Source organism: Aulonocara stuartgranti (assembly GCF_965226115.1).
Source record: "Aulonocara stuartgranti genome assembly, chromosome: 7".
Taxonomy (NCBI): Eukaryota; Metazoa; Chordata; class Actinopteri; order Cichliformes; family Cichlidae; genus Aulonocara; species Aulonocara stuartgranti.
This window is the reverse complement of record NC_138945.1, coordinates 21240084-21256019: the sequence shown is the minus strand read 5'-3', so window position 1 is coordinate 21256019 and position 15936 is coordinate 21240084. Positions and strand designations below refer to the sequence as shown.

At 40.4% G+C, this 15936-nt stretch overlaps 1 protein-coding gene across 3 annotated transcripts; it reads right to left on the bottom strand.

Annotated features, from left to right (window-relative positions):
* Positions 1-507: 507 nt before the first annotated feature.
* nop14 (NOP14 nucleolar protein homolog (yeast)) lies at positions 508-15343 on the bottom strand. 3 transcript variants are annotated; one of them, XM_082539666.1, is made up of 19 exons: positions 15129-15343; positions 14595-14777; positions 12185-12319; positions 10776-10917; positions 10333-10475; positions 10088-10216; positions 9851-9973; positions 8945-9076; positions 8528-8846; positions 8271-8401; positions 8100-8185; positions 7885-8020; positions 6685-6786; positions 5515-5668; positions 5278-5437; positions 1587-1734; positions 1349-1467; positions 1069-1224; positions 508-983 (listed from the first exon to the last, which is right to left on the bottom strand). In XM_082539666.1, the coding sequence occupies exons 2-19, from the start codon at positions 14775-14777 to the stop codon at positions 890-892; spliced, it is 2592 nt and encodes an 863-aa protein (XP_082395792.1). In that variant the 5' UTR covers positions 15129-15343; the 3' UTR covers positions 508-889. The 3 variants fall into 3 exon arrangements, with proteins under 3 accessions (XP_082395792.1, XP_082395791.1, XP_082395793.1); XM_082539665.1 differs by having other exon boundaries at positions 15154-15340; XM_082539667.1 differs by lacking the exons at positions 14595-14777; positions 15129-15343 and adding an exon at positions 13482-13615.
* Between the last annotated feature and the right edge of the window lie 593 nt (positions 15344-15936).

The following is a 15936-nucleotide window of genomic DNA, read 5'->3' as shown; positions in this document are numbered from 1 at the left end:
AATCAAACGTCTGTGTACCAACCCACATCATCTGAATGCCTGCTTCCTGTTCAGGTTCTTGGTATTGTGTCAATTGCCCAGCTGCAGTCTGAATTCAAAGTGTTTGAACTGTCCTGTGATGCGTGCGACCGGATTTCTAAAATCCACTCACAGCGAGATAAACCACCGAGATCATCAAGAACCGCATCGGCAAACGATTCTCAGAATCGCTCAAATCATTTCACTCAGACTGGATTTGTAAAGATACATTTGACGGCCTCGTGTTTCCATGTTGCAGTGAACAAAAATAGTTATATTTAATATATATTTAGTACATAATAAAATACTTTGTTTTTAAGCTTTTTATGAATAAAGGCTGCTAAGTAATAAATTATTACCATAACCCTGCTAAGACCACAACCTTTCAATTTGTGCAGGACTGCATTAATGTGAAGACCATGCAGCTGTTTCCAGGTGTTTTATACGACAGAACATTAAACATTTAAAATGAAGACCGATGCAGCTTGATCCATGTGCTGTAAATTTATTTACATTTTTATCATAGTGGGAGTAACCCTGACCTTCTTTATTGGAAAAGTATAGCCACTGTTGACAGCACACACAACAGCATAACGTTGTGATGGTTTCTGGTTTTTAAAAAAAGGGAAAATGCGAGCAAAATATTCACTCCTCTGTTCCTTTGTGGACTGACACTTCCAACAGCAGTATCCAATTGTCACATCAAACGCCTACATGGGAATATGTGATAACATGGTGTGCAATCATGACAGAGAACTCTCAGCTGTATATTCCATATATTTCAACCTTATACATGTGATCCACAGCTGAACTGGAGAGATCCATTTGAAAATGATCAGACAATGGGGAGAACTGGTGGAGATTAAATATTTCACTTCTTCTTCCTCTTCAGGGATTTCCACTCTCCCTCCTGGGTGGCCAGACTGCCCATTAGCTCTTTCACTTTTCTCTTTCTCTCTGCATCCCTGAAACACAGAATGTGTAAAAGTTAAATCGTCTACTAAGAGAAGCATGAACATTTCTGAACGGATGCTGGAGTTGTATCCACACCTGTTCATGACCTCGTTGAGCTTCTCTCTGGCCAGGAAGCGTGAGTCCTTCCTGATCTCTCTCAGAGCGCCCTTAAACTCCCTCTTGTATTTATGCTTTAGTCGCTCCTTCTCTCTCTCCTCTCTGGTGCTGCCACGCTTCTTTCCATAGTCCAGCCTGATAATAACCAAAAATGGCACACGAAATATTAAAAAAGAGGGGAGACATCCATTGTCAATCTTTGGCTACCTGAACAATCTGAACTGCTCGATTTGGATGAGCAATTTATTTTGGTGCTTACACTTCAACAATCTTGGGCGTGAGCAGCTTCAGAGGAATAGGCTTTCTCTTGTCAAAAACAAGCGCACTCTGAGTCACAGGCATACTGCTAATGGCCTCCACGATCTCACTGCTAAGCTCCTGCAATGACAAACACTGTTACTAAACACAGAAAATTCATCCAATTAAGATAAAAATAAAAATAAAAAACCCCAAAAAGAAACAAAACAACAAAAAATCAGCACAAATCTGTAACTAACCTGTAATGGCTCTGGTAATGTTTGGGTGGAAAGATGTTTTGAAAGAAGCGTTCTGATTGGCTGAAAGATGTGTGTGAAGGAGGGGAGGTCTTTGTAGAGCAAGCAGCACCTCTTCACCAGGTCGAGGCAAGTAGACAAACACGTTAACCTGTGAAAAAACACAATTATGAACATTTCAGTTTTATAACTTTTCTCATGTTAATTAGCCTCTATATACCTCAGGTCCTGAAGCTCAGTTCTCACTTCACACATATGACTTCCTTTCAAACACTGCTGCACGTGCAGATCGCAACATTTGATTTTACAAGTACCGTATTTTCCGGACTATAAGTCACACTTAAAATCCTTACATTTTCTCAAAAATTGACAGTGCGCCTTATAATCCGGTGTGCTTTATGTTTGAATTCTGGTTGTGCTCACGGACCTCGAACCAATTTTATGTGGTACGCAGCGCTTAAAAATCTGTCAAAAAAGATGTTTTAGTACGACTTTGGTAAGCTATGAAGCCGCACTGCTTGATGGATTGTCTGAGCATTACGGCTACCGTAGTCAGGAGCCTTGAAGAGCAATCTGGGTCCTAAACTCTGTCGTCTTCAGGTCCCAAAGTCAAACGAACACTGTGGCATCACTGAGAGTTAAAAACTGTCTAAATTCTTTCATCTTTAATAAAACAATCAGCGTTTACCAGGTGCAACAATTATGTTTAACATCCAGGCATCCATGAAAAGTTTAAATGAAGGCAGAAAACTAAACAGCAGTGATGTTTGTAGGGTTACTGAAGTTGAACTAGCTGACGTGATTGCTAGCGACACAGCTATGTTAGCATAACATAAGCACAGTGACGCTGGAGGATGAACGCTAACTTTTTTCCACTCGATAAAAGTTAATGTGAGGGTTCCCGATGGTTAGAGACAAATGCAATCGCATGGCAGGATGCTGTAAACGGACCAAACTTCAGTCAGGAGAACAACTGAGATAATCCATCCACAATACGAGGTTAGTCATTAATATACTGCAACAACACGGGAATAGAGCAGCTGCGAGAGAGTTTAACATTAATGAATCAATGGCACGGAAGTGGAGGAAGCAAGAAGAATGAGTCGAGGAAAGTTTGACTTATCTGACCATTTTGTTTCGCTTAATGCGTCTTATGGTCCGAAACATACGGTAACTGTTGCCTGCTGTCTATAAATGTCACTCAGAACTACAAATTACAAACATGGTGGAGGCCGGGTTGTAGGATATACGGCTGCTTTTGGAACCGGGACACAAAGACCCACAAACAAGAAGCTGAAGGCAGCTACGGTAATCGTCTTCCAGACCATCTCAAGGAGGAAATGCAGCATTTGGTGACGTCCACGGGTTCCAGACTTCAGGGAGTCATTGACCTCTCTAAAAGCATTAGCTCAATTTTCTGTGTGACACTGCACGCCTCCATCTTTACACATTTTAGACACCCTTTAACCTTCAGTGTACACTCACTATCCTCGCCTGCTTTATCACCCAGAAGTAATTACCACACCCACTGGCCTCTTCACACACAGCTGCTTGTGTGCATGTGTCACTGTACGGCCTCAAGGAATGCAGAAATTATACTATGAAACTGAGCAGAGGGACTCTCATGCAGTGGCGTATATAACACTGTGGGAGAACTGGACTTGATCAGACCCCAGGGCACAGGATTTAAAGATGACTCACTGAGTACTATTTGATCAAGACTCATTCTGAGTCATTAGGAACACAAATACTGGAAAACACGACCTGCCCTTTGTAAACTGTACATCAAAATGATTAGCAGCTCAAAACTGACTGAGGAATAAATTGGAATAATACATATATCAGCCATGAAATTAAAGCTAAGGTGGATAACACTGATTATCTCACTGCAATGGTATCCTTCTTTTAGATCGCGTGGACATCTTTGTGAATGTGTTCTTTTTATGGGAAAAGACAGCAGTGTGAAGAAGGCGAGTGGAAGTAGAAACCCTGGATGTTCCATGTTAACATCCAGCATCATCTGGATGTTATTCTCACCCATACCCCTCACATTTACACTTCTTTATGGCAACAGCATTCCCTAATGACACTGAGAACAATCGCAGGCCCACTGCAGAAATGGTTCAGGGCTGGTTTGAAGGACATTATAGAGTTCAAGGTGTTGACTTGGCCTCCATATTTTGGAGGCTCTTTTAAATTTTTCCCCCCATAAATACAACCAGTGGCTGCTGTATTTATGTCTCTGCATGTTTAATGAAATGTTATCGATAATTACCACTCATTACAATACATTAATAAGTATTCGTTTTAGTTGAGCATGAATAAAAATGTATGTTCTGACAAACTGTGCACAATCATGATCTGCTGAAGCCTGAAGCTTAGCTTTGTGCCCACACACCAGCTGCTGTGTGAAACCGTGCTGGCGACTCACCCGAATTCACACAAGTGGATAAATCAGCTCTGAGCCACTCAGCGTATCCAGGTAAACCAAGTATGAAGGCCTATTTTAGGTTTATCAGATGCAAACAGCGGTGGCTGTAATAATAATGAGCATGTTTATCACACAATAATTGCATTAGCACTGTGGAACATGCAGCCAGTTACAGAGAAGATGCGTATGAATGCACGCTTGTGTGCTTCAGTTTTGTCCTTACAGGAAAAAAAAGACAAAAAAACCAACAAATTAACTTTTTTTAATGTGGCTCCGTTTTTTTAATCTAATTATTTCCTTTTTGGTGATCCAAACTGATCATGAACAGTGTGAAGGAGAAGACAAAGGATTTTCTCACACTCCCTCTCTGTCCTCCCACTGTGCCTATAACTGTCTCCAGGAACGTGTTAATCTCTGTTATTACATGGTTATCATACATACTACACTTTCAATAGTCAACAATGGCACTCCTAGATTTACAGATTTGTTGTTGTTTTATTCGGCTACTCTAACAAAGAAATTTTCTAATTTTGGCATAAACCGCGTGTCTGCATCCATCCTCCATGTTCTTACCAGGAGGTTTTGTGGTTGGAGTCTCAGCTGGAAAACAGCTGAACAACTCCGCTGGCAACAGGTGATGATCAAACGTAATTCTGCACGTCACTCTTCCCCTCTAAAGGTCTTTATTAGGATTATTCACATGCAGCATGGCACATCGGCTAATGGAAAAGGCTAATACAGTCTATTGGCTGCAGTTTTGTCTTCTCCTTACCAAATTACAGCAACAGTCTCACTGAATGACCCTGAATCAGCACTTTCATTAAGAACAACTTACCCCAAACTCTTCTAAAAGACGTTGCCAGTGTTATAATTCAACTAACTTCAGTAACCCTTCAAAACCAACCGAGATATTTCATCTTGATTTATGTCCAAAGTTACACTGGTTTCATCTGTTTGTGGAGGGTTTCTTGTTTGTTTGCTTTGATTTTTGGAAAACCTTACTTCACCTCACTACTTTACAGCTAACTCTACTGTACAGTATCTATATTGTATTTATATTATTAAGCTAAGCTGCTGTCCATTTTTTGGCTGCTATAACACTTAATTTCACAATTTTAGGGATAAATGCAGATATTTTCTAATCTACATAGAACAGCCAAAGCGATTATTTGTATTGGACCATTTTAATAATGCCCAGTGCTTGTTTAAGAATTAAAGAAGCATTGAACTAGACTTGACTGAACAAGCAGGGTCATGTTTTACCTGTGGGTATCTCTATCAGGGTCGTTTTCGAGGTCCAGCTGCTGAGTAGCAGAGAGTGGGAGGCTTTTTTTGCTCCAGCTCCTGCAGGACTCTGACGATGACAGCACTAAAAGATCGCTGTATTTTCCTGATGCTCTGAAGGGTGGCACCACAATGTAACCTGCAACACAATGTCAGAGTATGTCAGGTCAGTTTCACACCTTAACAAAGCATACCTGCCGTATAAAAGTGTCATACCCAAAGATGCCTTGTCCTGCACTGCCAGGTGTAGCGTCCCAACCAGGAAGTTGATGAGCTCAGGCAGGAAGCGCTTTGAAAAAGAGACATACTCCACTCCCAGAGAGCACAGAACTAAACCTGATGTTAGGTCCTGTAATGATCTCACTGGGCACTGAAAAATTACAAGACATAGACACAAGCACACAAGATTCAGGATTACTGTACACAGAGAGACAGATCTGGAAAGAAAATGCGTTTGTCAAACTCAAACACATATTTGTTTCAAATAACTTACAGAATGTTCACATAACAAGGAGCATGGACTTCGTCCCTCATCATTTCATGATCTTTGGAAAAGTTTACTAACGCTATGCTAAATTAATTTTTTTTGTTTTTTCTGTTATCAAACTGTTCTCCCACTAGGAGCTCAGTCTGAGTGGAGTTTTTTTTCTCCTCCTCTTACCTCATGTAGTGTATTTTCGTTGTTTTTTCCTATCAGCCTACCTTCCTGACATGTCTCCCCAATGTGATGTTTGTGTAAAGTTGGTCAGAAGGTTCCTTTGTAAGTGCGCATGCGCCATTAGCGTGCTGCCTGCTGTAACCCTAATTTCCCTCGGGATTAATAAAGTATTCTGATTCTGATTCTGATATATATGCATTTGGTTAATTTGCAACAGAGGCTTAATGTCTATTTGGTACAATTCTAGCAAGAACAATGAAAAGAGAGAGATTGTCATCTAGTGTATATTTGGCATTTTGAACAGGTCTATTCTAAATATTATTTTGATTTAACTTCTGATTTTTACCTGTTTAGAATTGTAGCCTCAAGTGATGTGTGGGTAAGCATGTGTGTATGGAAAGGACAAAATATGTGCACGTGTGTTCGTGTATGTCTGTTGGTAACATAGAAAGGACAACCAGGATTCAATGTGATGGCCTCCTGACATTTAACAGCAACTGTTTTCTGAAGTTCCACAGAAAAGTAATTAATGACACACACACACACACACACACACACACACACACACACACACACACACACACACACACACACACACACACACACACACACACACACACACACACACGGTAGCAGCTAGGCAAGTTTAACACTCGATAAGATCCCAAACTGCTCAAACAACACAGATATTAAAAGATATGTAAAAATATTAAAATGTCTGTGTGTACCTTGGTGAGAGCCTGGCTGATGAAAAGCAGCGCTGGAGTTGTAACTGGGTGCCTGAAGTCTGAGGTAGGAAACAGCAGGGCTGTCACCTTAAGGTAGATGAGCTTAAAAAAGAAGGAAATATACAAATGAAGGTGCAACATATACAATAATAAGTGTCTTTACATTAGAGAATTAATTTTACTAATCCTACTTTAAAAACATCTGGGACAAAGTCCAAAGCATTCACTTAAATCCTGAACATAACACATCAAACGTTAAACGTCTATTAAATCTTTTAAGAAAACAGTTGCACTTCTACACAGTCCTAGTTACATTTTGACTAATATCAGTTTGAACAGTGTCTGATTGTTGAGTTGCCAGAATCAGATGAGCAAAGAGAGGATCTGATAAAAGTAAGCTCATCCAGCTCTTCTTCAGTTCTTACCCCAGGCTCAGGGCAGCAGAGTGAATGATTCGCAGCATGCCTTGCTGGCTTTTACTGTGAGGGATGACTGAGCGACGGAGGCACAAATAACAGGCCTTTAAACAGATTGGCAGTCAACTCTCATTTTATTCCCCTTTTAATCACAGCAGTGGGTTAGTGAGCAATATTTACAGTGCAGATTGATTTTTCATCAAAACTAAATCAAATTACTAAAGAAACCATTTAAACCAGGCTAAACTTTGTTTCAGTGCAACCACTGCGGCCTACTCATCATCATAGCCTGACACACAATGATCCCCACAACAGGAAATGGGCCACTGCTCAATCCATCATTCAGAGACAATGATAATAAGTTAACAGATTATATAGAGAGAATCTACCTGCTCTTTAGAAATATATACATTTTAGAACCAGTACTTTCAATCAGCCTCTCATGACTAACATGGCAGTATTACTCACTCACGCACGCAGTGCAGCTGAGTTAAAAGTTCTGTGTAGTGTGTTAAGAGGTCACGGTACAAGCACTGATCAAAATCAGCTGGGATGAAATCAAACTGTAAGAAGCTCTATTGCTTAAAGATGAATCACTAGTTTTCTTTATATAACACTGGAAGGTCTTAACATTGATTCAAACATTGATTCTACCTGAAGCGAGAATGGCGCAGGCCTACGAATCAGTCAGTCCCTGAATGAGCTGACATTTAAAGACTCCAAAATCTATAAACACCACGGTGAACATCAAACATTTACCACAATCAAAGTAAGTAATTCATACCATGTCTAGTGTAGGGAAAGCTGCGTGACCTTTGACCTCAAGCGTCTCTTCCATGCTATGAGCGGCATCTCCGAGGATGCTCTGCATAGCCTTACAGGCTGCATCTGGAAACATCTGGCACAGAGCGTACACCTCGCTGCAGAGGGATTTGCAAAAGGTAAAGAAATGTCTTTATTTCAAGGACTAAATATTTTGAAGCCTCTTTCTGAACTCACGGTATGAGCTTATCAATGGTGCTAAGTTCAGGTGGACTCCTAGTGGCCAGCTCTCCGATGTACTCCAACAGAAAGCCAAAAAGTTTCTGGAACAGAGAGAGCTCTGTGAATTCACATAACGGTGAAAGCTGCCGACTCATCACACATGTGCATCCAACTCTGTAACTGTACCTGCAGTTTGAGTTTATTGCCTACAGCCAAACTGGGGTGGTTGCTCTTTTGAGTTCTGGCCACAATGAGGCGCTGGTTGTCAGAGGTGTGACCACGTAGCATATCCTTCAGATCGTTGTAGCTCTCAGGGGCTGTGAGAGGAAGAAGAAGAACAATACAGTATTGGATATTTTGTAAGGGAAAGAACTAACTATAACTAAACATGACACTAATCTGCCTTTTTTTATTTTATTTTAATGAGTAATAAATTCTGGTACCAGCAAATGTGTATGGGAGCTCTGCTTTGGCTGCCTCCTGCTGGGCCTTCACTTCCTCTTTGCTGAGAGTCTTCTTCGGCTTGGGGCTGGCCTCTTCCTCCTCCTCATTTTCGCTTTCTTGCTCAGACTCGAGGTCTGAGTGGCCATCATCTTCACCACTTCCCTCCTCTTCTTCCTCCTCCTCCTCTTCTTCTTCTTCTTCCTCAACTTCATCCTCCTCTGCATCCGATTCCTGTTCCTCACTGCTCTCGCCCTCTCCTTCTTCATCTTCAGCCTCATCTTCTTCTTCTTCCTCCTCCCCCATGTTCCATTTTCCATCCTATGGACAGGAATAACACATTAAGATAAAAATCAACAGTCATACTAGGAGGAATAACCCAAAGTAACAAAACTGTTCTGCATTGTGCCGTCTCACACCTGATAAGCCAGAGTCTTCTTGTCATGCTTATCCAGAACGAAGCCGTCATTGAGGTCATCAGCAGAGAAGTGAATCTGACTTTGTGCACCTTCCACGACTTCCTCTCCCATCATCCTCCTGAGACGGTCAGCCTGTAGAAAGATCAGATGATGGGAACTGGTCGTTATCAATTACTTCTCTAATTAAATTCACCATTGAAGTAAAATCTCAAGGCGATCTCAGGTGACCGTAACTCAAAACCCTGCAATCTGGAGAACAGCAAAGCTGCTTTTTTTGGAAAACCTGTACAGTTATTGGTTTCTGTTAGTTACATTGTCCCATGATTCCCAAACTTAGGGGAAGACTTTTGAAAGGAGAAAAACTAATCACAGATTCTGATAGGATAGGGAAGGGGTTAAGGATTACAGGTACTTAGATCTCACAAGGTCAAACCGCATTTGAATGCTGCCTTTGACGTGACTGTCATAAGAGCAAGAAGCTACTTCTCCTGTCAAAATGTAAGAGCTGCATCGTATAATGCTACAATGTGGCTTTCCAGCATCTTTTCTACGTGGCTCCTGTTAGCTGAGAGCTCGATTTATTGGGACAGTGATGTCTTTGCATTAAAATGATGTGTCTATCAAGAGGTATTTTCTCTTTTTAAAGACTGAGAATAAAACCTGATTTCAATTAAAAAGGAAAAAAAACAAAGAAAGATCAGGCGATTAACATCAAAGTGGTCAAAGGAGCTTGCAAAGAAAAGCGTCTGGACTTCTTTAAGTTGCAACTTAAAGAAGTCCAGACGCTTTTCTTTGCAAGCTCCTTTGACTACGATGACCTGGATGACTGAGAACCTTCACAGACAATAATATCAAAGTGCTTGACAGCTGCAGACAACAAGGCAAATTTCCACAGAGCAAATGTACCTCGAGTTTCTGCAGCTTCTCTCTCTCTTCCTTGGCTAGCTCCTCTGGAGTTTTCATCTTCTCTGAGGGCTGAGCCTTCATCTCAAAGCCGAGCTCTCTGACCATCATGTCATATTCCTCCAGCTAGAAAACACAAACATGAAGCAAAAGGTATTTATTACAAAAAAACACACACACACACACACACACACATCTGGGTGGAATGGTCTTTTTGCAGACTCATTTGTGTATTCCTACTTTGGGTTTCTCCTCCTGTTTGTCAGCTTTGGGCGTCTTTTTCACCATCAGAGACTGTATGTTCTTCCAGTCTTGATCCAGCTTCTCGGTCAGCTCCTGGGCCTCCTCTCTCTGCACCTGGCGTTCCCTCTGAAAACAAGCCCCAGACATCAGCCCTTAGCAGTTTAGCAAAGTCTGTAATCTGCAACAATATGACAGGCAAAGGCAGCATGGGCCAAAATCCATCAGCAGGACCGAAGCCTTACCTTCTCCTGCTTGGACTTCTGGATGAGCTCTTCAATGAGCTCCTGCCTGGATTTTGCCCTCTGGCCTCCCTCCTCCTCCTCCCCCAATGCCTTCTTCCTGAGGAGACCACCTCCTCCTCCGAAGTGGGACGCAGTGAGCTCAGCTAGGTGTGAAAGAAAAATAATGTCACTAATAAATGCAAGCTCTGTCATCTATAATAACACTCGTGTTCACTCCAAGCTGTGGGCTGGGAATGAAAAAAGATGGGCAACATGTTTGGGAATATGCAGGAAAATTAATTAACATTAATTCCCCCCATATCAAGGTGAGCTTATCTGGAGGATAACAAACAGTGACTATTAAAATATCAAAGTATTTAAATGAAAATGGATTCAAGGTACAACAGGAATATAAGAACCATGTAGATGTGGAAAAAATCCCTTCATCTGGCACTCAGACTCACCAGACAATAGACCCTTTTCTTCTGATTCATCATCGCTATTCACAACATCATTGAATTTCTCCATTTCAGCCAAAGACTGGCCATAATGAGTCAGCTCTTCCTCCTCATTCAGGTTGTACACGTCCTTCTTCTCATGGACGCGCTAATAATAAAATACAAAGTAACAGAAGGTGTAGGTTTGGTACATCTGTGCACAAGCCAGTTTATTTTCACTTTTTTCATTATGCAGCTTGGACAAAAGAAGCGACAAATCTTTGCCTGTAAGTCTAGTATTAACATGACCAGTTAGGTCAACAAGTATTTAAACACAGTCGTTATTATGCTGTGATAGATTAGAAGTGAGCCAAGGCTGCAATGAAGAATAAAGTGCATTTAGTTTATACAGGCTCTAAAGGAATTAGAAAAACTAAAAATTGATCTATCAGGCCTTTACTGAAGCCACCTTCAGATGCTGCGCAATTGTGGGTCTTCCTGTATCCAGTTTTCTCTTTAGTAAGTAAACAGCACACACAGATGGCATGAAATCAGTAGGCTATGTGACCATAATCAAAATCTTTGCCTTCAGACAGTCTTGGGATGCTTCTGATGTTTCTTTTGGGTCATTATTAATCCACACTTTGAGGCACAGCACTGATTTTGCAGCATAACACTGGAAGCAGAAATGAGCGTTCTTGGCTTGACAAGAACCGTTTTTCCTGCATCAAAGAATTCAATGATCCTCTATTTTACTCTTCTTCTGTGGTCTTCTGACCAGTCCAGAGCTGGCCTGTATACTTCCTCTTTTTAAGAATGCACCAGATTTTTTAGTCACTTAAGCCTCGACTCTACTTCTCTCATTTTTGAGTCCACTAGGGAGTTATGTAAATTTCATCATCACACAGTGAATGGGTCCTCAAACCTAAGCTTTACGTTACAATGCACCATCTATGCATGCGGCAAACTTCAAAATAAGTTTGATAGAAACAACTACTCAGCTGTCATGTCTCCAGTTGTTTGTGTCCTTGTCAGATTGTATATTCAAGGCGTTTCTTTCACTAAGAGGTCTAGAATCAACATTTCAGGCCATAAAAAGGAAGTGACGAGACTTTGGTTTTTTTTAATTGGAAAAAAGAAAAAAAAATGTCTGAAATTCACAAAAAGTTAAATGCAGGTTTTTTGTTAAACTTCTCAGGTCTGGACTTGAATCACATCATGACTGGTTTATAGCAAATCTAATGAGTTATGGAGGATGTACACACTGATTAAGTAAACGACTGATGCTATATCCACAATGACGAAAGTAACACACACAAAAAAGAAAGAAATCATGTTAATCACTAAATGCTTGGCTTATTTTATCTATTCTTTATTTCACAACCTGATGATCAATGTGTCCTTTCAGGCAGCAATAAACACATCGCATCACTGACCTGTCTCTCCATCGTGAACCTCTGGAGAATTTTGTCTTCGGGTGCCATCTTGGTGTCATACTCTCCAAAACGTCTGTCAATAAATTTGCTGCATCTGTTCTTCTGTTTGTATTCCTTCAGCAGGGTCTCTTTTCTCTATAAATTAAAAAAAGAACTGCTTATTAATTACAAGCTGCCTAAACCCTATCAATTTAAAAAACAAAAAATAATAATAAATCACACAAATTAGAAACAACAAATGATGAAGATTTTACTTTTCTTAGCACTTCTGCTTGTATTTAGACCAGTTCACGGCTCTCTCTGTTCTTACAACCCTCTCAGTGACTCCTGCAGAAAGTCCCTCTCCCAGCATGACTGTGTGAGCACCAGGCTTCACAGCACAGATAGTGTTAAATGCACAGCGAGCTGTGAGCAAACGCTGCCAGAACAGAAAAGTTTGTGGCTTCAGTTCTCTGGATCTTTGGAGATTTTGGCTTAAGCAGCAGAGCTTATATACAAAACAGGTAAGAAAATGTCTATTCAGATGTCTATTCATATTAATGTACAGAATTCACCTGCTTGCTGCTACTACTGCACATTCACCCAATGTATATACTATATATATATATAATGTTCTTCCTCTACACCGCCCCAATTTTTTTGCACATGTCGAGGAGCGTGTCAGGCTACATTTCACTGTGTGTTATACTTGTATAACTATGCATGTGACAAATAAAGAACCTTGAACCTTGAAAAGCTTTTAACTAGAGCTGGGCGATAGAACGATAACGATATGTATCGCAATATAACTTTTACTCGATAGAGAAATTAAGCTATCGCGATAGACCTCGCCGCTCTTGTCCTCTTAAAAAAAAAAAAAAAAAAAAAAAAAACAAGGTCAGCCAATCCAAATTAAGTAGCGCAGAGCCGAACCAATCACAGCCGCAGCGTCACGTCGCGTGACTTGTTACGTACAGCACAAGTGCCAAGCCGCACATGTGTTTGGGAAGCAGCCAGCGGGTAATGGAGGAAATGAGTGTGCCGACTAGAAAAATCAACCGAGCATGACCGAAGAGAAAACAGATGATGGTTCCAATGCCGGAGAGATTGTCGAACGGAAGAGCCAAAGAAGTTCCGTAGTGTGAAGGTATTTCGGCTATTTCAAGTCTGACAAAAAACAGAGTAGCGTGCACTGTAAATTGTGCCGAAAGCAAGTCTGGAAATACAATAAACTGGTGCATGCGTCACGTTATTGTTTCGGTGAAATGAATTTCTACAATACTGTTAATTCTACTCTCTGCAGTGTTTAAATGCTTACATATACACACAGTTACTGTCCCTCCACACATACGACTCGGTTCTGCTTCTATGCCCCAGCTTTGTTTACTTTTTCCCACCGAGGCTTCTAGACTTCTGATTGGCCAACATTTCCGCACGGTTAGGAATCTAGCGCCACCTGCTGCTTTGGCATGTTCATAGCAGCGTTTTCCTTCATTTCTGCCTTTATGTGTGGACGGGATTATTTTTTAAAATGGAAACGGAAAATCTCAGTTTTCAAAAATACCCGTGTACGCGTGGACGTAGCCTCAGTCTCTGACTGGAAGCGCTAATTCGTCATTCGGCTTTTGTCAGACTAAAGTAACTGTTAAAACTGTTTGAAAAGCTAAGCTATACAACAAGGAGAGATTGAGAATTTCCTTTTAGTTCTCAGTTTATTTGATATTGACAAAAGTTAGTCAATTTTGTCTGTTCTTCTGTAAAACAAACTAAGATTTATTTTTAGAATTAATGTTTTGTTTCTAAGTGGAATTGACAATTTAGTCTGTTTCGTTTGTTCTATTTTGAAACTTAAACGCTTTAGCGGCTGCCTTTTGTGTAGTTTGCAATATTTGCCTTTATTTATCTGAAAAAGTCTCATGTTCCTTAAGTACATCTACCCTGTTGAACTTATTATGGGAAATAAATATTTAAATAAAAACAAGCTGCTGATTATTTCACATTTTACTTGTGAGCAACGGCACATTTAAATCTTACAAAAACAGTTATTTGGCTTATATCGTGATAGATATCGTTATCGCCTGAAATGGAAAAAAAAACATATCGTGATATGAAAAAATCTCATATCGCCCAGCTCTACTTTTAACTGTCAAGTTAAAGGTCAAGTTAGCAGGAAGTCTTCAGTTTAGGACTTGAAAACACAAAACATAAAAAGATAAAGTTAATAGTTAAATTCATATATGATTTACACGATGTTTAGATAAATAGTTTTCAGCACTGACGGTCGCGCAATGCAGTGTAACTGGTCTTTCCAAAAATATGAATACAATTTAATAAAACAGTACTGAGCATCAGCAAATCCCTCTAAAGTGAGCTCACACCTGAACACAAGGTCAGGTGAGTTCATTAAAACATAATAGGGGCTGTCTCTTACCTTATTGACGGCTTTGGATCGAGATACACCGGGCAGACCCACATCATGCTTGCTTTTTCTCCCCAGGACATCAAATTTCTTTCTGTTGATTTTCACCTCAAACGGGTTGTTTTTGATCTCAGAGGAGGTTTTGGTCTTTCGCACCTTGTCAGCAAGGCTCCTCTTCTTCGGCGCCTTCCCCATCTGTAACAAAGCAATGGCTGAGTTAACATTACTGTCTCTTCCCCTCCTCTGGTTGTTTACAGCTTAAATCTTAGATCCTATGATAGTTAATTATGTTTATTTACTTCCTGGGAGTCTCGTTTTTTTCCTGCGACTTCTACAGGATACAATTTTTTGTTATCGTTATACTGGGTTAATGCTAGCTTAAAAATTAGCTTTTAAAGCATTCAGGTTTACAAAACAGACACACTTGTTAGATGAAAATGCCAAATGAAATAGCACACGATGTTAAATCCACAAGAAAAAATATTGGGCTACTTTCAGGACAGTTAGCTTCACTGTGAACCGTCAGCAGCTTGTAAACAAACTCACATTTTCACAGACAGGAGGTGCTCACCTTTGAGCCGCGTCGGATTATTAAGTCCAGGCGGAACAAAAGATTAGGAGGAAAAGCTTCAGCGACACTAAATTCAAGAAATAATTGTTTAATATATCCCTGCCCACGTTGCTTCACTGACTTTCCATTTCTTCCAGCGTGCACAGCCTAAGGTGAAAGTTCACCACAATAGAGCAGACATGAGGTACTTCCGGTGGAAAAGCTCCTACAGCGCCTCTAGAGTTTAAAGATGGAAGTTCACCCTTCAAAATCAAGACGTGGAGACGAAGCCTCCTGCAGTTATCGTAGCAAATTCAAACCGTGTTTATACAGATGGATGAAAAATTAAAAGAAATTGAAAGAAAGCCCAATAAAGTAGCTTAGGAAGGGTAATATTACTAATACTAAACATTCCAATATAATAGAAGCAGCCAAAATCTGTGAAATACTTTTTGTAGCAGCGTTTTCAAGCATATCATTTTTTATTTATCCATCTATCCATCAATTCATCCATCCAATTTGTTCTGGTTATCCAGTTCAGGGTCACGGCAATGGGGTGAGATGTGCCAGTATGCTACAGATCATAGAGAGACAGACAACCATTCATACACACCTACAGCCAACAATTTAGAATCACTCATTAACCTGATGCCACACAGACTGTGGGAGGAAGCCAGAATACCAAGACAAAACAGACACAAAGAAACACGCAAGCCCCACACAGAAAGGCCCCAGACTGGATTAATTCATTGTTTTTTTGTCTGTTTTTCTCTTCCAGTGAGAATAAAATGAGACAGCTCATTT

Bases quoted from the DNA above. Each gene is read 5' to 3' on its own strand.
- nop14 (XM_082539666.1), bottom strand. From the start codon at position 14,777: ATGGGGAAGGCGCCGAAGAAGAGGAGCCTTGCTGACAAGGTGCGAAAG. The intron at 10,217-10,332 runs GTAAGGCTTCGG...GCTTGTTTTCAG, and splicing joins AGAAGTCCAAGCAGGAGAAG to AGGGAACGCCAGGTGCAGAG. The intron at 8,186-8,270 runs GTACAGTTACAG...TCTCTGTTCCAG, and splicing joins GCAATAAACTCAAACTGCAG to AAACTTTTTGGCTTTCTGTT.